General features: G+C 35.8%; 1 protein-coding gene across 3 annotated transcripts in view; it reads left to right on the forward strand.

Moving 5' to 3' along the window:
* The window catches only part of LOC107173049 (castor zinc finger transcription factor), an 86,472-nt gene that overhangs the window by 7,667 nt on the left and 53,379 nt on the right, over positions 1-25,426 (forward strand). For 2 of the 3 annotated variants that reach the window (XM_015523404.2, XM_015523402.2), the window contains exon 2: positions 20,611-21,465. In XM_015523404.2, coding sequence (XP_015378890.2) covers positions 20,616-21,465 — 850 coding nt within the window. In that variant the 5' untranslated portion in view covers positions 20,611-20,615. Of the gene's footprint in view, positions 1-3,419; positions 3,607-20,610; positions 21,466-25,426 lie in introns of all 3 variants that reach the window. The other variant, XM_015523403.2, reaches the window with a different exon arrangement.

The following is a 25,426-nucleotide window of genomic DNA, read 5'->3' on the forward strand; positions in this document are numbered from 1 at the left end:
TCGTGTATTAAATTGTGTATTTTGACAAAATAATATTAATAAAGTTGATGTCGTTTAGTTAACCCTCGTAGCGCTTATCATTATACATAATATGTATATTATACCCACGACTATACCAATCAGTTTTCTTTTTAATAATAATCAATACGTATAGGTACATAATATTATATAGTTTTCGGAAGACGTTGCACAACTATTGCAGATCGATTGGGCGAGGACTAAGGAAAAATTATCGTCGGTGCCGACCGATTAAGTTGGCCTTACAAACACATTCATATAATATCTAGTTTCGCCCATTATGCGCGGACCATAATAGCCATTTATAACCGTGCGGTGGCACGGTGATAAAATCTCGGGAATTAAAAAACTTGGCGTCGAACGCAATAAAGACGGAAACGCACAAAATAGGAAATAATAGTGTAATACTATGCGTAAATTAACGACGATCGTGTTAAATATTATAGCAAACGAGAATTTAATCGGAATTGGATTAGGTAAAAGTTGATGAAAGACCCAAACATTTATACTGACAGTCTATTTTATCCACTGTGCATGGTGATTAAGAAAATTCTTTTGAAAAAAAAAAAATGAGGTGTATGATAAATATATTTTATACCACGAGTCCAGATGTGCAGGTTTTTTAAAGTATTTTTCGCGGTACATAAACGTATATGTTTTACATATATGTTATATTATATATATATATGTTATATTACATTTATGTATATTATGTATACGCGCATATGTCTACCGAGTTGAGTTTTTTTCGAATACATATTTAACAGTTTCGCAAACGCATTTGTATTTCGGTTCTTTTAGCAAACCATCATCATTATTTTCCACGAACTCGTCGTCACACCGTGCAGGATCTCTTCGTCCGACGTGCCGCCATTATTTAACAATATATTATAAACGAACGTTACGACTTACGACTTTACGATCTCGACGGGTGGTAGCGGGGACGTATACCATCACCTACTATACAATATTATAAAATATATTTTATTGATATTATTATAACTCTGTTCGTATTCGCCCGCGAAGAAATCTGGTGAAAAATTCCACAGCTGATGATATCGAGCATATTATAGCGTATAGTAAACTCGCTATAGTTGTATATGATTGCGTTTTACGGTATTATTGCAATATAGGCGTAGAAGTAAAACCTCGCCAATAAGGAATCGCTTAGGACCTTCTGATTTTTCCGTCTTGACGGGGTTCGAATTCATTTGAATCGGAACCGAAGAAATTGTTCGTATTATCGGGGTTTCCGTCTAACAGAAGTTCCGACTTACCGAAATTGTACTGCAGTATTATACATTTTTACACACACACACACACACACACCTAAATAGCTACGTGATACGTATGTTATGGCGTCTCATGGAATACCGCGATTTCGTCTGGCGGCGATCGTAGGTACGTCATCGTATAATATTATTTGGATGTACGCTGCAGCGTTTTGATCGATTGCAGTTCCGGCCGGTATATAACGTCATCTCCGGTATAAAAAAAAAACCCCTATAACCGTATCCTTTGAGGCCGCGGTAGGTGGTGAGTGAAAGGTTTGTTGAGCGGGTGGTGGCCGGAACGCGCACTTGATGCGCGCGCGTTAAAGCTGCTGAGAACAAGGCGCATAATGTCCGTTGAACTCAAACAAACACAAACGTAATGTAATAATGCCGGTTCCGTCTGTCGGCGGCGGCGGCAGCGATAGATAATATATAGATGCAGATTGTGCGCGGCTGCGAAAACCGGTACGGTGTATACGGACGATCGGCGGCGGCGGCGGCGGGTACACGCCTGGAATGGGAGCAGTTCGGATTAGCATACGATACACTTATATATTATTACGCACACTACGACACACGCACTCACAGATATTATACATGTATATATGAATTAATTCTGTTTTATTATGCGCTTTTAAAACCGGGTTTCATATGTATATATACCTATATCGCGACGAGATTATACTATTATTTCGTATTTTAATTTTTTTTTTTTTTTTGTTCTCATAGCGCAAACTGCGAGCGATACAGAAACAAATAAATAAATAGTATTAATATAATAATGATAATGATAATGATACGATAGCGGAGTGCGAGCTAAACTGGTGCAGTGGAGGGCGAGACGAGAGGAAAAATAAAACGGGAAAAATTGTAATAATCGTTGGCGTACATAATGAACGTTTATATATTTATAGTATTTGTATATTGTGCCGGTCGTACATCAATTATTATATTACATGCAACCATTGTTGTATATGCGCTTTTTATTGCAACTGTATAGTACCTACGTTTTGTCCCAATACTCGTGCATACGTGTGAGCGTGTATCATAGGCAGATCTATACAAACAAAGCCGACCACCCCAAATCGTTTTTTTTTTTTACAAAATTAATTTCCGTTTAGATTAAAAAAATTTCAGACATATAAACAAATTAAACTACATATACACACACACACACAAATACAAAACACGCTGCTAGTCCCTGTCCTTCGTCCCTGACTTTTTCCTAGTACTCGACCACCATAAAAAATAAAATAAATAAATAAAACTGAGGAAAAACTTTTTCGGATCAATACTGAAAAGCAGTTTAAACACACAACAAAGACTGCAACATTTCTTTTTTTTTTCATTTCTTTTTCCCAGCAGACGAATACATTACCGTCTGCAAAAAACCGATAACGTCGAGACTTTTACGACATTTGCCCGTGTAAAAGTACAGTTTTATCGTCAAAACTTATGGAAACCCGAAAATGATTGCGTTGCAATCGTATGTATTCTGTATATATGTACACACATATATATAAATAATATATAGGTATACCTATCGGGGGTGGCATATAATGGTGGTCTTGAAGGGGTTGAAGCCGTTGAAGAGAGAGGAGAGACCGATGTTATACGACGACGAATGCGGCGGCGTGGTGGCGCGGCAATATACATGGAGAATTGATTTCAATGCAGTTTTTGCGGATATAGCGCGGTTCACCCCGAAAACTAGGACGACTGACCCATATATTAATGTCATATATATTATATACTTGTCTCGAGTGGTTTTTTTATTTTTCGTTTCGAAAACCAGTTCAATCTCGTCAAAACGATTATTTTATCAAAAAAATCCACACCATCCGCTGGGCGCTGGCCGGTTATACTAGACCAGTTTTCATGTAATCAGCATATTATGATAGATAGACGTATGTGTTTTCCGTTCTAATATTATTATTTATTATTATTATAATTTTTTTAAGAAAAAACCGTAAAATGCCCCGAGGTTGAATTCGAATCGGATACACTGTAATTTTGCCAATTTTTTCCTACTTTTTAATCGTGCTGATATTATACACCTAACAAAGTAACAACTACCAATATAACGTTATTTATAATATTCATATACGCAGTGTATTATTTCTATAGACACGCCGTATGCAGCACGTCGTTATTTTATGCAAACGTTGCGGTCGCCAGTTTCGCGGTGGTGTTCTAACCGCTCATCAGTCTGGCGTGCTCCGGTTGTCAGAAACGTTCTAACCGCAAACGAAAATACCGACAGAAACCGAGCGGGCCATAAACAATATATACACTACATATAGAAGATATGTCGGTAATTTTTTAAAATCACTCATTTTCTCTTTTCTTTTCTATATCGATTTCGCCCACACATTTTTCCTTTTCCCAATCATAATATAGTATGACATTTTATACTTAATATATTTAATACTGCGCTATTACACCGGTAAATGTATATAGTTTAAGTTTGAAAAAAAATCTATGTCGTTTATTGAACGTGATTTTCACTTTTTGTCACACCACTGATAAAGCTGCAGTGGCGTGGACCGAAAACGGCGTGCCAGCCGGTCGACCACAAAGGAGCAATTAACGTATAATTAATATTGTTTCACGCTGAGAACCACTTGATCGACGCGCGCGCATACCATAATAATAATATTATATATTATATATATATATATATATATATAGGAACCCTCACATCTACGTAATATATTATATATATATATAAATGTTTATGTATACGGTCTCGAGAACAAAAAGATTGTACGGTTTTGTGTGATGTGATTATTATCTCTCTAGAGCTATTGTAAAAGCGCCAAGAATACTGATCGTTTCATATTATATATATACTCACAATAAATATTATATGGTAAAAGAAAGAAAAAATAATACTTGCGTTCGTCTTATATATATATACCGTACATGGGTACACGGCCGCGCCTATAAAACGTGTTAATGGACGTATAATATTATTTCAACCACCCCCTCCCACAAACCTACGGTACACAGCCACCGCCGTCTTCGTCATAATCCCAAAAGGTTAAAATGCAATGACGGCTGTTTTTGTTAAGACGCGCAATGATTATGTTATATTTATATTTTGAAATAATAATTTTTTTATTTTATCAATAATTTTTACTGCACCAGTGCACCAGTAGAGCCGACCGCGACGTGGGTATATAATACAGCGACAGACGGACTAAGATATGAAGACAGGAGGGACACATTATAGATACACATCACACCCTATATACCCTAATATTATAATAATATGTAAATCATCGTCATTCGTCATTATCGTGGTACGAGGACTTTGGGGGGACGTCGCGCGTCATTTTCAACGACGAAAACTCACACGACACCATAGACGATAAAAAACAAAAATACACAGTTGTATATAAAAATATCGAACATTAATCGAGAGGTAGTCACTGGCCCTTTATACACTTAACTTTTTGTTGTCTTATGAGACGTCGGACAAAAGAGTATCGTGAATGGAACTTAGCATTATGTATAGGTAGTGCATGCGCGAGTGAAGTGTCTTTGAAGTTTTACAATATTAATACTGCGTAACGACCGTTTCTATACGATATGATAATCGATGTTTTCGTGACATAAAATATTAGCCAAAAAAGCGACAGGTTTTTAATAATTTAATACATAGAATCTATACTTTGGCAAAACAACCTTGCCAAATTTTGGGTGATCGGTTTTTATAATAATATTATACATTGGTAATTTTTATTTTATTAAGAGAACGTACCTAACTCTGACATTTGTCGTCTCCATCTTACAAGTGCATATCAAACGTATACGCTCTGCAGATCACGTTTAGCTCCGTTAGTTTAAAGATTAAGGTGAATCGATCTATTATGAAATTCTATGTCAAGAACATTATCTGTTTGTACGAGTATATGGGATTTTTATGATAGTTCGATTTTGTAGCAAGTTATGCGTATCTAAGACGCAAGTGAAACGTCCTCTTAATATCACAATAAAATATCGAATTAGTAAAAATAAGTAAAAAAGAGGAAGCAAACAGACGTACATAGGTAAGGTATTGTTGTACATCAATTTGTTTGGGTAGGTACCTATAATACTGGTGATTAAAATTAAAATATCGCATTTTCATGGCTGATGTTTATTTTTTCACGAGCAGCAATAGTTACAGAACTCATTGCGAAAATTCGGTTAGCCCATCTCTCTTAGTCGTATCTTAATCGTAATTTCGTTTGCTTCGACTTGCGATGCCGCCGCACGACCGTTCCGTATACCCGGTAACCGGGGTAGCCCAGCGCAGCGAGCTATACAACAATAAACGATCGTATAGGATATTATAATATTTTATCTATAACATTGTACGGTAATAATATTATAACAAGAGAAAAAGAAAAAAAAACGAGTCGTGTGCGCACGCAATCGACCACGTGAACGACGAGAGGAGCTGCTGCTAGACGTTGGCGGCGTAAACGGACCGTGAATGAATCAACCGGTTCTTCCGACGGTTACGCTGCTCGCACCCTCGGCCCGCGCATCGAGACGGTCGATCGATCTGCCGCGCCGCAGCCCTCGCCGGGCACGTGACATCAGGAGCGCGCGCGCGCTTCCACCGGTTCGGACCGTCACGGCCCCCGCGACCACCACCGGACGACTGTTATCTGTCGCGTGTTATCGGCTGACGACGAGAACGTTAATGCGCGCGCGCGACGAAACAAACTAATATCATGTTGATTTATCCCGCCTGCAGATGATCGGCGACAGACTTTTCCGAGCGAATATTCGTAATGATAATAATAATAATCGACGACGGGGACCACCGACGACGACGAGTCGAGAATTGCGTTTTCGTGTTTTATATCTTTCGAGTTTATTATTATTTTATTTTCCCGGCGCCGATCACGACGGCTAAACGTATAATATGTATATTATATAGTTATATATTTCATATTAAGCATTATCTATTATTACGTCATGACGTGTGGGTACCTACACTTAGTATCGTTTGTACGATACCACATTACCACCCCCAATCATACTCCCCCACAACACACACACATACATACAATATGCAAATCTGCAAGTCTCTTATTTAGCGCTCTGCAGTTTAACAATTTATATTCTTCTTAGTTTATAGTTTTTTATCAATAATTAATATTATCCTTGTCCGTGGATAATCTATTATAATAATAAACCGTCCACATAATAATAATATGTTTTTTTCTTCCTATTCTATGTAAATATTTATAAGTATATAATTGTATAAAACCCAAAGCTAATGGCCTATGCTGCCGAAGCTGTAACGTTCAATAAAAAAAAATAAAAAATAATATGTTATTCTGTTGGAATGTTTAAAAATTAGGACGGAAAACTCGAAAATTAAACAGAACTTGAACACTGTACAACGGATTATACATAATACATTGTATTATAATTTATTTAACGTGTATATTAATCTATCGAGGATACATCAGCCCAACATTTTTAAACGCGTATCTGAACACTACGTGAGTTTCGTTACACGGCCGTTGTGGTGTAACCTGATAGTTTGGCTTTTCAATTAGGGAGAGGGAGGGGGTTGGGGAGATGAATCCACCTATATGATAGTATCGCTTTATATATATATATATATATTATTATTATATTGAATGTGTTGCTGTGTATTATTGATTCATAATGATTGTATATCGTTTATACCATTATGTATATAGTATACATGTTTTTATTGTACGCATACAATATATCAAGTGTAGTACGGAAAGTTATTACGCACTTGAATATAATATAATATTTATATGTACTTACAAGTTGCAAGATTACGACGCAGACATAGCCTTTAGATATTATATTATGCGCAAAACCGATGCACTATATAGCACGTATACTTGTATAATACATTTAAGTCTATAACTAAATCCTTGTCCAAAGCGTTGGCGCTCGAACACTACAGACTGCATTATTATAATATCATACGGTTAGGTTACCATGAGCCGTATAATATGTGCAGACACCTGTTGCCGCCGCTGCTGCAGCAGCGGATTCGAATTATTACTACCGAATCACACGTTTTTACGTACATACATTATATTATGTTTTATTATTATTATTATTGTATATTATCGAGTTTGACGATATATTATATAGAGTATTTCCTATTATATTATAAATATAAATATACGAGTCTGGGCGTGCTAAAATATATTGTATATAATATATTATTGTGTATTATTATGAGGTCACGTTCTCGTCCGTATATTATATTGTATTATAGGTACACATATTTTATAATATATTATATATATTATGCATAATATATCATGAACGAAAAAAAAATGTTGAACGATATTTCGATATTATCAATGATAATAAAATAGAATAACAACTTTTATCGTTACCTCCGCTCCGTCTAGATTAATATAATCTTTCGAGTCACCAAGTCTGCAATATAATTTAGCAGCAGCTGTATTATAAACAGCATTTAGTTCGAATTTTTACTGATGTTTGGTAGATATTTTATAATAATATACGTAATTGTGCGAGTACGTCACGGTCCACGCCTATATAATACACCTTTAAAAATTGTAATAGAACCTACCTAATACACATTATATAGGTTTACACGATTATTCATAGTAATAACGAACGCGTTGGTTTTTCGCGCACCTGCAATATGATAGAATGTGATAGACACGCCTCCGAATAGATATAGATTGATACGTAGTGTTGGCTTAAAATCAAAAAAAAAGAAATCGATAAAATACCGATTTTTTTTAATTTGTAAGCTATTTGAGTTGTAAATAACGACGCGTAGAATACATCAATTAGGTTATATATATAGGTACATGGTATATATTAATTATACATATATACGTCCATACAGGTATATGATACAGGTGAAATTGTCTATTTTGAAGGCCGTTCCCAATTCCCAAACCGAGGTAAACACATTTTTTTGCCAAAAAACGCATGTTAACAGTAATTACACGTATTTTCATTTAAATTATTAATACAATATTTCCAGACCCCCAGGGAGTTGGCAATTTTAGATTTCGGCATTCCGACGCGACCTCCACTCCGCCGCATTCTATAATAATATTATATGCCAACCGGTCCGATCAATCAGTGACTTGTCACGTTTTCTCGAATAAACACAAAAAACAAAGTCTCGCGAGTTTTGTGATTCGTTGGATATACTCATATTATAATATGCATAATAATATTATCTAACTGATATGTATAATTAATATTATTTTTATCGGTTTTGCTTACTAAGTACGCTTAACGACGCTGGGCATATATTTTTGAACTTTTTTTATTAATGTTCTATTGATTTAACGGTCATCTATTTATTTTTATTTTTATTACTATTACTATGTATATCTGTTGTTATTGGGTTTCACGTGCCTGAGAACGAGTGCACGATTTCTTGTTGAAAACAATTTAACAACTGTGTGTATGGGAAAAGAAGGAGTGTTTTAATAACTATAAATAATATTATAATTTGTAATATTTTCAACCGATAATTGTTTTAACTGCGATGGTATACTTTTGCATATACTTTAAAATATACAATATATAATTTTACATATATATTCCGCTATGTAATAATTATTTTTCCCGGATAATTACTATCATTCGAACGATTTATTAACAGACGCAGAAAAATAAACAATTTTAGTCGATGGTAAAAATAATAGCGTTATAACCTTATAACATAATATTATACTGTATACTCGCAGCATTACAAGATTTCATTGCGCGCGCAATCCGGTTAGGAAACGTGCACCCGTCAATAAGTAAAATCCGTGTGTTCTTTTAATATTTTTGTCTTAAAAGATGTTTTATACACATAGGTACAAATATATATATATATATATATATATATATATAGTACATATCTATATTATATATAAATAGGGTCGGATGCTGCGCCGCATTCATTATCGCAGATTACACGAAAATATTGTAAATATCCAACAAAAGAATCGTGCATTTACATATTCACCGAGCATCGTCGGTTATTAAATAAATCTTATTAACATAACAAATGTGTTACATCCTTTCACTTTTGATAGGTTACGCACACACACATACAAACATACCAAAAAAAGGTTCATTCATTCATTGAAAAATAAAGTAATAGTTATATATAAAATATTATAATATATTATGTTATGATATTTTATTACCGTTTCGTTTTTCGTCCGTTTCCCATCGTGAGATAATAATAATATTATAGTCATCGCACATCGTCCGGACCTGACGTCATTCCGTCCAGATCATCTCACCCGTCGTTCAAACGAAAATACTCATATTTCTTTTTTGTTGTCCGGCCTGAGCGCATCGTGTTTGACGTATTAACAATTAATATTAAGTACATGATATCCGTTCGCGATCGCAGTGCTGGTGTAGGCGACATCGACGGATAAGGAGCAGACATCACTTTTCGCGCTTTCAAAAAAAACTTGTTCTGTGCATGTTGTTCCGCAATGAGTATTCTATATATTATACACACAATATTGTATAACGTAAGTAAGAAGTAGATATTATAGGTGCCCACACCATTACAATATATTGTGATGGATTATAATAGTATGAAAACAAAATTCTACTGTGGGCGCGAGCGTTTTACTCTAAATTCCGTGAATCCGTCGAAGGAGGAGCAATCTGTGTGTGTGTGTATTGCATACGATATGGTCCGCGGGCGATCTTTTTCTGTGTTTAACTGAAAAAAATGAAAACCGGATCGACTGCGACCACTAACCGAGTGTACAGTTAAATAGCATCGTATAATATAATGACACGCGCTGAAAAAAAAAATAATAATAAATATATACCTAGCTATAAATATAATAATATCGCGTCAAATATAAGGTGTTTAAATAATGCATAGAACGTAGGGATATTAATAGGCAGTGACTCTATTTTTTAACGATACCATTTTGGACATTTTAGCGTTAATAATACCCACCGCGGAGTCTCGTTTTTTTGTGTTTCGTATAAATGCGTTTCATCTCGCGGTTGGCTGAATAGGTATTATAATTGGCCAAGTCGTCCGCAGTATACGTCGTCTGTTCGTGTCATAACATATACGCGAATAAATGATATTGTAATAATATATATAATATATATACAGCGTGCTCGCAACATCACGCCGACGGAGGGAAAACAAATAGATGTAATAACAATAATCATAAGCAAATGTCTTATGACGGTAGTCTGCGACGGTGGAGAGCGGTGGCGACGACGATTCGGCTTGACGCCATATCGCACCTTCGCGTTGAACGGCGGAAACGTGACGAACACTACTACACCGTTACACGTATAATGTAATCGCAACGGCCGGCCCCGTCAGGTGCATATTACAATATAAATAATAATAATTGATGATTGTTTTCATTTTTCCATTTCGATAATTTTTATAAATCATTATATTACATCCGTTCGTTGTCGCGTTTCTTTCCGATCGCGGCACAGCCACTACATAATAATGACTATACTGTCGCTCGAGCGTTTAAAATAATGCGATATTTTGTATATTATTATAATATTATTTACACACGGCCGACCGTAGATTTTCCGTTACAATCGAATCGTCTTATCGTAATACACACTTCTAACTATAAATAGGTCTTTTCGTAGACGACCCAAATTTTCGGATAATATTGTTGAAAAATTGTAATAAAGTTCATGATATGGTTACAATAACTGTGACAATAGGTAGGTAGTTTTTTTTCTCACAAAATTGTACCTAACTACCAACCTACTTTATGTTTAATAATATTAAATTGCGCGGCGACGTTAAAAAATATGTACATATTACACGTTACACGTTTTTCTTATCAGCGTGTGACGATAATAAAAATAAAATTTGAATCTCTGTAGGTACTTCCTATATAATATGTCTGTGCACTGTATTATAATATGATGAATTATGCACTATAGAACGGAGGAGACAATAAATACGTATATTACTGTCGTTTGAACGTCATGCTTTGTATTTTCAAAATTGATTTCGAAATTGATTAAGTCAAACGGACACACACTCGCACACAAAAAGACCATTGCTGCTCACAAGGGTGCCACTCACATATATATGTCTAATGGGGGAAACGCCGTTCGGGTGACATGTCCTACGTGGCGGCAGTGGCGATGGCGGCAGAGGATTATGGGAGCGTTGACCATGATGATGACGGTGATCAATATGTTCGGGAAAAATTGGTGGAAGGCCGAAAACAAAAGGAAACTTAAAACGGGTTCGTGATTCCAAAATGGCGACCGTACGGTCGACTTATGCAAATATTAATAACGGACGATGGGAACTTTATATATATATATGTATTTATCAGGGAAAAAAAGAAAAAAATAATGTAAGGGTTACCGACAAACAAACACAATAGCAATAATAAAATATATAGAAGGGGTATATATATTTTTTTAATACTCTTTGAGAACTCGTTACGTGCTAGGGGTACTCACTTCTGTGTGTGCGTGTGCGTGCGCGCGCGCGCGCGCGTGTGTGTGTGTTTGCATATGAATAGGAGTTCAATTTTTTTTATTTTTTTTTTAATTCTTCCCTACAGTGAAACAGCTAAAGCGGGAAAGAAGACGCGGGCGGGGTATGCGTCGTAAATACTAATATTCGATATGAGTCATTATTTTTAATGAAAAGCGCCGTAAAGCCCGGTGTCAATTTTGGAAGCACGAAACGCGCGCGCGTGAGTCATCGAAAAGGAAAAAATGCATATTCCACACAAAAAATATATACGATATGTATATAGAGTAGAAATTATACGGGTCGGCCAAAATTCGTTTTTTCCCCCGTTTGAACATAATAATATTTAAACGGTCCTCTAATGAATCCTCGTAGAATGTATATACCCTTGAAGCTAATTAGATTCCATTATATAATCTCCATCACCGCCGCCGCTGCGCTGCGATGGATATAATATCATGCGTGCACTAATTCTCCGGGCCCGTTGAGGTCGTTCTTATTGGCTCGTTAATCATATTTTAATTAAAAATAAAAAAATTAAGAGAGAAAAAAATTTTATACATAATATAAATATATATATATATATATTCATACGGTGCACACTACACGTTCGCTGGCGTATATGATGCGTATAAACTCGGGTAAAATACGAAAAAGAATACACAGAGCTGGGTTTGTTTAGACGATATTACGGTGGGCCGGCAGACCGTGTTTTTTGAGGTCATTTATCATTTCGTACAAGACGATAGCCGGCAGACACACTCCTTCATCGTATTTATTTATTTATTTTTTCTTCTTATTCTTTCTCCGCATCTCCTCGTGTCCTCTCTTAACTAACCGAGGGAATCTTAATTATTTTGGTTTTTTTGACAAAAACAAAGATTTATTATTGTTCTTTTGTTCGCAGACGTCGTCAAATATGACGGGAATTTAATTACATCTGTATAATAATAATAATAATAATAATAATATATAGTTTATAAAAACGGTCAGATCTTTGTTCTAAACGTCGTCATCGTTGTCGGATGTGCATCATAATATTATATATTAGGTGATGTCTTTCGTTTTCTTTTAGACTCTTAACGGACAGTGACGATGTAGCTTTATTTATAATATACACGTTGTGGTTTTAACTGTTTGTGTGTTGTGTGACGTCCATTATAATAAATAGTTTTTGAGATTTCAGCGAGTTTTAATTAAGGCGAAATATGTATATATTATCATTAAATGAAATGAATTTGTGACCGTATTGTTTTTATATTTCTTTTGATCGTTTCACGCCGCCGTACACTATACATTAACACCCGGGATCACTCGATTCAAGGTTATACCAATATCAATACGGCGTCCATATGGATAATAATTATTGCCGTATAATGTATTCAACAAGAAACAAATAATTTCAAGACTCTCCATATCTGAAACAGAGAATAATAATAAAAATACGCTTTGTAGTAGGTACACAATAATGATATTTCAAATAGGTCTTGAGCCTATAGACTGCATCCCTCGCAATATGTATTACGTGTGTTGTACGTGAAACTGTGTTTCTGCAGTCTCGCAATAGAATGTATAAAATAATGTATCATAGGCTCGCAGGCCTTGTCCGATTTTTATTTCAGGAGAATTCATTATTATTATTCCAACTTACAATAAACATATACGAACAAACGCCATAGGCGGCGACGTGTCGTTTCGCGAATAATTTTTGCCTTCTATACAGATATACATATATATATTATACATGCGCAATGCAGTGTATATATATATGCAATGTTAAGTGGAGCGTTGCACAATAATATTATTGTCGCGAACAATGTGATTTACATATACATTTGCTTGCAAATCCGAAACCCCGCAAAGACTACATAATTATAATAATACATACATACTTACATATATATTATATATTTATATCTGACGCGATTTGACTTTTTTTTCATCGCCTAAACATATTTACCTGAGCGCGAACATGTAATATATGTATAGGTAGTATTAGGTACTCTTTGCACTTGTGTATATTAGGTGCGCTTAAATTATTATATCATAATATTGTAAGAGTATACATACATTATTAGGTTATTCAGTAGCAATGCGCGAGAATTCGTCATCAAATTGTATATAAATACGCTGCGATGACTATAATACAAGCCGGATAACGGTCGTCGTGAAAACTGCAGCGGATACTCATTGGTTTCCTATACTGGCTACTTTTACATAATATAATATATTATTGTAAATACTAAATCGTCATGTACGTCTTATATAGTCTATATTATATTATATATTATGATGACGAGACACATAATAGAATGCAGCAGAACGTTCTCTGAGGTGCGATTTCGGTTAAATTTACGAGCTAGTGTAATATAAATTATAACAGTGGTGTGATTCGACCGGCCGATATCACGCGTACTGCGATTATTATTTTATACCTAAAATTAAAAAAAATTGCATTACTTGAACAATAATTAAAGTCAAGCGGGTTTCGCGCTTCAACACGCGGACGGTATTAAAATTAAAATAAAACACTGTACCGAACCGCACAACAATATTATGATATTGGTAACCATATACCTGTACAATATATAAAATATGTTTACGTATAATAGTGGGCAGGTGAGTTCTTTTTTTCGCGACTGTAGCAGTGTGTATAAAAACATGAGTGTGTGCGTGTGCGTACGTATAATAGTGAGCGCGTGTACCTATATAATATATTATGATATGTACATGGACTTTACTCCAAATGAGCGACCATCATAATATAATAATAATATATTATATTTGTTATACGTATAGACCTGACCCATGTCGACATGTCGTATAGCAATGCTGCTGCAGAAAATTGATTTAGTCAGCCAAAATTATTAACACGCCGCCGCAACGTAATAAATTATGTAAAGGATTATAATGTAATCCAGCGCCACTCAGTGTGGATACATTATTCACAGTTAGATATACTTACTCGGAAGACGTCATGTAGGTATATATATTAAGTATAACAATGTTGAAAATAACGAATCTTGTAAAATCATTATTCCTCACCGACTCAGTATATGTTTTCCGTTTTTCTTACCACATCATCGACCATAAACAATATTTAACATTCACTCCGTATGATTTCGCATTTATTTTTACTTAACACTATTGTTTTTTTAAAGGCTGGGTCTTGAATATGATTTGCAATATTTTTGAGCTGTGTTATAGGTACTACGCGCTACTCACTACTCATCATGTAGCCGCAAAAAGCAAAGAGATTCCGCTGTAGATGTAATTACCCAGTAACTAAACATAAGTTACGGAGTGTACCTATACCTATAGCTCTCGAAATTGTTCGATATATGTTTCGAGGTAAATTATCCGACTGAATACAATATATTATAATATAATAGGTACCTACCTATATGATAGACTCGGTGAGGTAAATTTAATATCATATATGTATATATGTGTGTATTAACGCCTGCGTGTGATGTGTTATAACTCATTATATTATGTTTACACATCGCCCACGCGCCCAACGGATAAACAATGTCATACGATTTCGCAAACGATTGTATATTTTCGTATTATGCATAAATGTAGGTATCATATAAATAGGTACAAAACGCATATCAGAAACGTGTTATTATTTTATTTTTCCGATTCGTGGCCGGACACCCGTGGTAAACTACACACTGTATTCTATTACATATAGGTACACATTGTTATGTATTGTGCGGTGCGCGTCGAACAACAAAATAATAATAAAAAAAAACCAAATCATAACTATTACTATATTCGAACATATATATATATATATATACCGCAGTATATAATATTATATCGTATATACCGGTACAAAAGAGAATAACACGCGATAACACGACAAAGTACATATATGCTACACACACACATACATGCATACAATATATTATAAGTACACGCGTATTATAAAAGCGGCGTCAGACTGCAACAACCGGAAGATTGCGGCGTGACCAATCGGCCTCACGTTTGACTCGCTGGCGCCCGAACCGACGGACGATGGACCTATATAACCGTATTTTCGTATACTATCGTCGATGGTATATTACCTACGTCGTCGTGTACTACATGGTCTTTTTGTTACTTTATACATAAACATAATACATATAATTTATATTAAACATGAATATAAAAGCTGCGAATCATGCTTTTTGTTTAAATATAAATTACAATTTACAATGATATACAGGTATACATCATACCATGGTACTATTATATTAGGTATACACAGCTTAAGCGCAGCGTTAACTTCATGTACCGTCGTTAATGTCTCCGATAAATTTAATCGATTTAATACATCGCTTTATTATTATAAAATGTCATCGTCTTTTGGGTAAACACTAAACATCTGCTTATATTTTTAAGTCACTTCCGATCTCGTATTGTTATGTACTCATAGACCATAGTTATATATATTATATATCAACGATAAATTTGTAAAATAACCACCTAAAACACACCATATTAAACACTTCTATATGTATATGCGCATAACGCGCTATATGTATCGCATCACGTGAGATATTGTGCAGTTAATCTTACTGTTCAATATACCTACATAATATTTCTATTGTCCATATCAGCATATTATTATGTAGGTTTAACTTTTTATAAGCACGCAAAATACACACAATGTATTTTGTCTAATTAATACAAAGATATCATAATAATATTATATTGTATGATGGTGCATTCGTGGTGTATACACGATTTCGTGTGTATACACATTGTATAATCTACTTTTATCGAGAGAAAGTCGTCATAGTCATCATCCGCATATCGTACCCTTACGTCTGGTTATTGTTAATTGTTATATACCGTGAATATATATATATATATATACATATAAAGTGACCTACATGATGTCGGGTCGTAAAAGCCTAATTTGGCGACGTATCTATTATTATTTCATTAGCCCCTGGACGAAAATAGACGTTGCCAAGACTCATTGATTTGTTTCATACAAGCATAAAAAATCGGTATATAGATTCGTAAAAGAAAATTATTTTTCAAAAACATCGTGGATAGATATTCAATTAGATATTATATAAGTATCTCATATTCATAATATAACCGAATGCCCGGCACTCATACCAAGCACAAATCGGTTTGGAATGCGTCCTCAACTTGAATCCCACAACAAATGTGACGAAAAGACCATACTGCGGCAGCAGCCGCGACAAGGACAGGAGTGCTCGCAAGAAGGGCGATTGAAAATTCCAGTAAAACACAATGAGACATTGTGGGAACGGGCACAAAAGGACGTCCTTCAATTGCGATGTCTTGTACTCTGGTATATATATATTTATAACAGTCCTAGTCTATTATAGGTGTCTATATACGCCTGCAGTAGCGGACAACAATGTTTTTTTCGAGAAAAAAAAGAAAAAGGAAATCGCGTTTTTTAAAATCTTACTGTAGGTCGTACTATATTGTGCAATTAATACAGTCGTTTACTCCGTAATTCACTGCAGCCGGCTATATTTGAAGTCGTTTGCAGCTGTCGAAAATCTTGTCAGTCTAAAAAAAAAAATTCCCTCATAAAACAAACACAACAACAATAATAATAATTCTATCCTTTTGCTGATCGTGTCATCATTGGGAAATTATTAATTATTCTAATGTATCATTTTAGCTCTAAAGCCGTTTCGTAACCGTTTCGTATTTCACCTGATCGGATTGTTAATGCTATATTATAATTTTTTTCTTCGAAATGCAAAACACTTTATTACATTTTATACGGTCTACGGCGGTCGTGTCATTTACAACCAAGGGAACCACACCTGTACATTATCGGTAACCAGGTGTCAGTGCATTTTTTTTTTTATTATTATTATTATATGTATATATATGTGTAAATTTTTTTTCTTGTTTCCGGCAACCCGATTTTATTATTCGAGTGCAAAAGGTTAGCTGAAATCCAACTCCTATTGTTTTTCGAATAATTTAAAACGAAAAACATCGATTACTACAAAAGCCATACTGCTCAGTCTGACGACCTATACAACGTGCGCGTTTATCGGGCGAGACACCGCTATAACACTATAGCCATACTGTAGGCTGCAGTCATATGATTATATATGTTATTAAATCACCCATATATGTGCGTGAAGTTTACCCTTTTTTCGTATTCTTTAATATAAAACATAATGTACGCGGACTACACCGGAACGTCTGTTTTACATATAGCTATTATTATTATTATTATTGTTTATATTGATCGCATTCGCCCGAAAATTCGAATTATTAAGTGGTTATCCCTCGCGAAAATATTGAATTGCAACTGGGAGGGTACAAAATCGATCCAAAATAAAGGCACCACAACGATATGTCGTATGGATACGGTTCATTGATTTGCGGGACACATTATATTTTTTTATATTTTTTTTTGGCCCGACCTACACTTGAACGATAGTACCTATATATAATAGTATATGGGGACCAGTATACGCTGAATGCTGCACGAGCAGCTCGTGTGTGACTAATGATTTCGGGGGCTTTCCTTTCACGCTCCCGTCGAAACACACCTGATCAATTGTCAACCCCTCGTCGGCTTTGGTTTGACCTTTGCGATTTATTGTTAAATTATTTTTTCTCCGTCAAATAATTTTTTTTTTATAGGCTTATATATTTAAAAGTAAAAGATTCCATCCGCGCGTCCATCATAATTATAAAATAGGTACTCGCGAAAAATAAACGCGTAATACTCACTTTTTGATGTGCCTATATTATATTACATTATGTCCGTATAGTGGCGTATATACCTATTGGCTATTGCTTTCACTCCGTCTAGACTCTATATACCGCTTTAAAAATCGATTATCGTGAACGTACAGTGGTGTATGGGGTACTATGTAGAAATCAGATTATAATGTACGGTATTTTTTTATTTTTTTTTGTGATATTAGAAACGAAATCCGTTTAGCGAACAACACGAGAATATTAATTAATGACCCTGTCGCTGCTGTGTATCAGGTTCTGTTTCGTCTTATTTGGTGAATTCCGGTCCATAAAAATGAATTGCCGCCGGACAGCGGAAAAAAAAATCGTGGCTGGCGTTATATAGCAGGTTCCGTTTTTTAACGTCTACCTATAGCTATTTTTTTCACGCATTCCGCACTCACAGATTCTGTGTATATTTAGTTCATATATTGTATATGAACTAAATATAATATTTATATTATGTTTTAAATGCAACGCGTGTCTCGTCCACAGGTTCCACCGATGCCACCGCGTCAAAATTCTATTTCCTACGTTCCTCCGCAGAGTCGTCCGCGGTAATTTCCGCTTCACATTGTGAAAAAGCGTAAAGAAATTTTATGTAGTCGATTTCACTTCCGGCGACGTTGAACTCGCGAGTTAAACTTATACTCATTCTCAAAAACTTCAGTTTTTATTTTGCTACCCGGTCGCCCAATTTGTGTTCGTATTGTCTCACCTGCAGTATGGCGTTATATATATATATATATATATATATATATATATATATATACAACTATATATATATATATACATCACTATATATATATATACATAACTATATATATATATATCTTTTATTCGAACGCCATCATGAAACATTATACTTTAGCCTATAGTATCGAGACTTTCGATTTACTGTTTTACGTGCGCAAAATACGCGGGCGGCGGCGCCCGCATTCGTATTATAAGCGTAGTATATTATAGAAAATAAAAATTGGTAAAACGAAAAGTGTCATATTATATATTATTATTATATACATAACGATACCCGCGCACACGCACTCACCCGCCGCCGTGAGTTCTCCCACGTCCATATACGTGTCCCATTATATCATATATATGACATTATATTATTATCCTTTTGTGGGCATCGCATATAATAATAATAAACTGCTGCAGTATACACGCGTCGCCGTGAAAAGGACACGCGGGAACCGATGGCCGGAAGCGATACGTCTATAATGTTATAATATGTGTATTAATACGATATTATTATTATTATCATTATATATATATATATATATAGGTACCTCTCGCGGACGTACATTTCACTAGATAATATTATTGTAGTACGAGAAAACTGTATAAAGTATTAAAGTATATAATACTCTTGCCGAGGCGCCGGACGCGACGACGGCGACGACGACGACACCGAATACGGCCGCGTTATTATTATTATTATTAATATTACTGTCGTCGCGGTATATTATAATAGCGTACGGGCGTCTGGTCTATACCAATACAATGATATATATATATTTTATATTGCATTATTGTGGGTGTCGGATAGTCATTGTATTAAACTGACCGTATATACATTCATATTATATACCTATACATTGGTAACCGTCTCTCCGCGGGGCGATCGTCGCCATATTCGTCGTAAATTACATTGCCGGTTTTCGACTAGCTACATAGACAATATTATGTATTACAATATAATTATTATTATAGACTTAATCAGTCGAAAATCTGGTGGACAGCTTGATTTTTCGATAGTTGATTTCTATACTCGTCTTTCGCAATACAATTTGACATTCTCCCGTCGACCTAACTGCAGCGCGATGTTCATATTTATTGAGTTGATTTTGAATTTTTGTCATCGGAAAAACCGCTTTTGATTTAATTTTCACACGGTCCTTTCACAGACGTCGTACATACAATACGTATATCCACAATATTATACAATATTTTATCCTTTAGGTGTTTATAAATTGAATTGCAATTTAGGTTCTCTGCACGGCTGCAGCTTAATTTTTAATATTTTACAATAATTAGCACCCATACAAGTACATAATAGCATTGTATTGTTTACAGGTTGAATGGTGACAATGGCCGATACGGGATTGTTGGCTGCACCGGCGGCGGCGGCAGCCCGGCACAGCAAAGTGCAAACGCCGCCGCTGGGCGTGTTCTCGTCGGCCGAGGACACGGACTCGGAGGCCGAAGCCGATCGGACCCGTGACGAGGAAGACGATGACGACGACCATCACCAACACCGTCACCACCACCTCCAGCAGCAACAACAACACCAACGCCGGCGTCAGCGTCAGCTGCAACAACAGCAACAGCAGCCCGTCTGCCTGACTGCCAGATCTAACGTGCCCGTCATCAACCATAACAACAATAACAACAGCAATAATAACAACAACAACAATAATAACAGTACGCGGAACAAGCGGAAAAACTTCCAGCCACGCAACATAAGCTATACGCAGGACGCGGCTGAAGACGGTTGTGATGGCGGCAATGGTGGAGGCGCCGGCGGAGACTCGGCAGCGGCCGGCGGCGACTTGACCGCGGCCGCAGTGCTCGATCTGAGCGCGTGCACCGGGTCCACCGTGGCCAAGCGGCCGCGCGTCGACGATGGTTCCGCACCGATGGATCTCACGTGCGCCGTTACACAGCCTCCAGCGGCGGGCGCGGTGCCGACGGACAAGCGCCCGTCCACCGTCGCCGCAGCAGCAGCAGTCGCTGCTCATGGCGTTCAGCACCTGCTAGCGGCCGCGGCCGCAGCTGCTGGCCACCACCAACACCACCAGCCACATGAAGCGACTGACTTAAAAGAGTACGCCCAGAACACGGTCCGCGAGCTGCTGGAAATCTACGGACTCAACACGGACGTGGCCGATGCCATTACCAACAACGTGCCGATGGTTAACTTCTCTACCGGTAAGTCACCAAATAATGATAACTTTGTGTTATGCAATATTTGTTATACTTTCCCAAAAAAGATTATCGGGTCAGATAGGTCGTATAGGTATAACGTGTTGTATAGAAAATTTAGACGGATTTTTTGCACTTTCTTCAGAGCAACTGACAGTAGAAGGCGATATTCAATTCATTAAATTAATCTTAAGTTAATTTCGTATAAATCAATATAATAATCAATTTAAAATATATTAATCAAACACTAATGTTGTATCTTTTTTAATCGGCAATAAAAATTGTTTAATAGCTGAATTTGGAAATTTTACTCGTCAAAGCTTTAAAAACCATAGACCTATAAAAATGTTTTATACGAAAAAATCTCAATGAATAACGAAAGCCTAAACAATATTTTAAAACAATCGAACATCATAATGATTAAAAAGTATATTATAGTAACGGTTAAAAGTTATTAACAAAAAAATAAACAACGTTTTTAACTCAATTTTAATTTTACAATCGTTAAATTTAACTTTAGATTGCGTGCAAACACCGACGCGTTATGCTGGCAGAGTCATTATAATATACGATCTCGTCGTATTTTAAGTTATGATACGCTATAGATTTGTCATCTAAACCTAATTGGTAACTGCAGGTAAGGGGTTCGCTTTTGAAACGGCATAGACCAAAAGTTGATTGGCAGTCTGATCGGCGTGTAAAGGACACAACAGTATGTGCGTGTATACGATATATACATGTTGGCTATCCGAATGAGATGTTTACCTAATGCGTGCGGTAGCCACGAATACCTTGGCCCGCGGACGTTTCGAATATTGAATTCGTGTCTGAACCGCACACATGATTGATTATTAATAGCAGCGAGTTATAATATTATATCGTGTATGTTTAATATATTGTACACATACATGTATGTGTATGTGTGTGTGTGTGCATGTATGTTATATGGGCACGCACAAGACCTCCGAAAAACGAATATGTATATGGATTGCACGATAGAAGAGGTTTTTATGATAATATAATGTAAATCCGGATGCTTTGACTCAACCATCCGTATTTAGGTATGCATCGCGGTTTCAATTACACGAAAACGTGTTTCTCCGCAGAGAGATCGTCCGATCAAGCGAGATGAATTGATTAATGTATATGTATAAAAATATAAAACAATAATTAAAACGTCTCGAGGGGCCGGTAGTAGAGAGCACTCCCAACAATATGATATAATAGGTATAATAATAATATGTGCAAAGCACGTAAGAAATTAGGACTAGTTGAGAAAAATCATATTGAAAATTTGCATTTCGTTTGGACCAATTACTTATACGGGATAATTATTATCCATTTTATAAAAACTGTTAGGTAATTCATGATATTATTTAATTATTTTTTAAATTATTTTTTTATGTGTATGTAATCCTAGTTACAATATTTAGAATTAATTACCATAAGACTTATCAACAAATTATTTTATTATGATATAAAAAGGTATAAAAAAACAATTAAAAAACAATGCAATAAATATCTCGATTTATATTTTTCTTATATTTATAAGGTGCTAGGTATATGTATGCGCCGTTTTCTAAAAATTAAAATGTTTTAAGTTTGGAAAAAAAATGGTTCTTTATTGTCAATCATACAACAGTAAATTAGTAAATTATCACATTAAAATAACGAGACTATTTTAAAAGATACTATTACGATTATTATATTGTTATCTTTAAAATTATAATTTATAATCATACATAGGTATAATAAAGTGCATATAATATAAGAATAACAGTATTATACGAAGCAATGATACTTCACAATTGTAATTAATATTTAAATTTTGTGTGGTTATTTTACTAATATTTTACGTAGATTTTCTAAACCTATATTGCCCATCGAGACAATTTATGCATAACTTTATGTAAATACGATAAGTCAAAATAAGCGTAGGAAATGTTGGTTATTTATTCTAAGAACCTGTGAGACTGGGAATAATATATAGGTGACTGATGTATGACAATATAATATGCATCATATTATAACTTACCAACGAGCCGGTCGGCCAGTGCGTATAATTCTCGGGAAACAAAACGGTGCATTTCTCCGGACTGGAGATGACAATATTATGTTAGAAAACTGTTCAAGCTTCGTTTCGTCAAAATCTCACCGAACTGCACAGCACTACATAATATTATTATTGAGTTTCGAACGGACTGATAAGTAATGACTGATGACCAACCACCAACAAAAATATCACATTTGAGCGAAGTTCACTGCAGTTATGACGTCGTCCGACGAATCGTGTACAAAAGTTAAGCTCAGACCAACTCTGCAGGGAATTTCCTGGTAGACCGTAATTTATTAATAATTAGTGAATGACCATATGATCCACGGTCAATCAGAATCCATACGACAGACGCTGTACCCGCGCGTAAACCCCGCCGAACCATATACCGTGTATATGAGTGGAAGTTACCTCGACCAAGAACTTACAGCGGTTGCTGTATAGTATGTGGCTTGTAGGTATTTATAACCTCACTGTGAATTAACGGACGGACGACGCGTTCGAATAAGAGTTGTCGCTGCATCATTTGCCGTTAAAACCCCGCGAGGTTCTAAGACCACCAATAGGTTAAGCACGGTTATGACCATGTTCAAATGACTCACGGCAAGCGGGTAACCGCGATATTTTTTGTCAGGCTTTTTTCACTCTTCTTCTTGCAATTATTGTCGAGGAAACCGTTCGCTACTTTTTTTTTCGTTTTATGTGTCCGAAAGTGGCGGGTACAGTGCGACGAAACCATGAATCTCAATCTGTAAACGACAATTTTGAGTGCGTATATATATTATGAAGGATTGAACGAGTCTTAGTCAGAACCTCAGAAGACACATTCGGTCGTAATATTTCCATTGAGATTCTGCAGAATTACACGTAGGTGGTTATAGCCAACTGTCAAGGTAAGATGCTCAACGTCTTTATTGTATTCACAGACTCCTTTTAAAAATTGACAGTTGTATACGCTACTATATATATATATATATAAATAATTTTTTATGTTTTTTTGGTTGACACAAAGGGGCCTGCCCAATAATATCCTAATAAATAATATAAATTACGAGGGGAATCGGCATTTTTCACTAAAAATCACCGAAAACGAACACCCATGAATGATGCACTCGTGGTGAACATACCCGTTGTATACTTGAAAAAAATAAATATATATTGCTTATTATAGATTATAGGTACATAACTATATAGCTATATAGTCAATATATACACATTACACCGTACTTATACACGAGGCGTTTGAGGCACTGGCGGGGAGAGGGGTGAGTATTCGTGCGTATTGCAGGATCGGCCTTGATGAATAATCTACTCTGCAGTTACCTATAATAGATGTACATCGTATAAATTTGAAATCATTTCGTTCTGTAATTTTTTCTCATTTCTTTTGGTTGATATTTATTTTTTTATTATTCTTATTATTCCATCGCAGGACTTGTTCACACACTACCGCCTTAGCCGGTCCGCTGCCGTTGCTCTACACATCATCATCATCACACACACACACACACTCGCTCACTCGCGCTCGCGTGTGTAGACGTGGCACCTGTAAATTTTGTAAGAATGTGTCGACTCACCTCGGCAATCATTATCCTCATCTCGGTCGTGGGAACGATTAATCAAACCTTCCTCCCCCCTCCCACTTACACCCGTCCACGTTTGAATCAGTCTCTTTACACACTCGCTCACACTAGGTATCTTCATACATTACGCCCAATGACTTATACGCGAGCGGCGTTTTATGGAGATTTTCTTTCTATATTTCGAATGACGCGTAATTAACAACGTTATATTATTATAGTTATACCTACACGATATTATATACAAAATGTTTTACACGAATACGTTTCGGATAGGTACCTAACGTCATGCGGTATCGTCTATAAGATATCGATAGAGCGGATTTAGGAAGGC

This window comes from Diuraphis noxia, unplaced genomic scaffold (genome assembly GCF_037042655.1).
Source record: "Diuraphis noxia isolate RWA-SAM2 unplaced genomic scaffold, SU_Dnox_SAM2 contig0002, whole genome shotgun sequence".
Taxonomy (NCBI): domain Eukaryota; kingdom Metazoa; phylum Arthropoda; class Insecta; order Hemiptera; family Aphididae; genus Diuraphis; species Diuraphis noxia.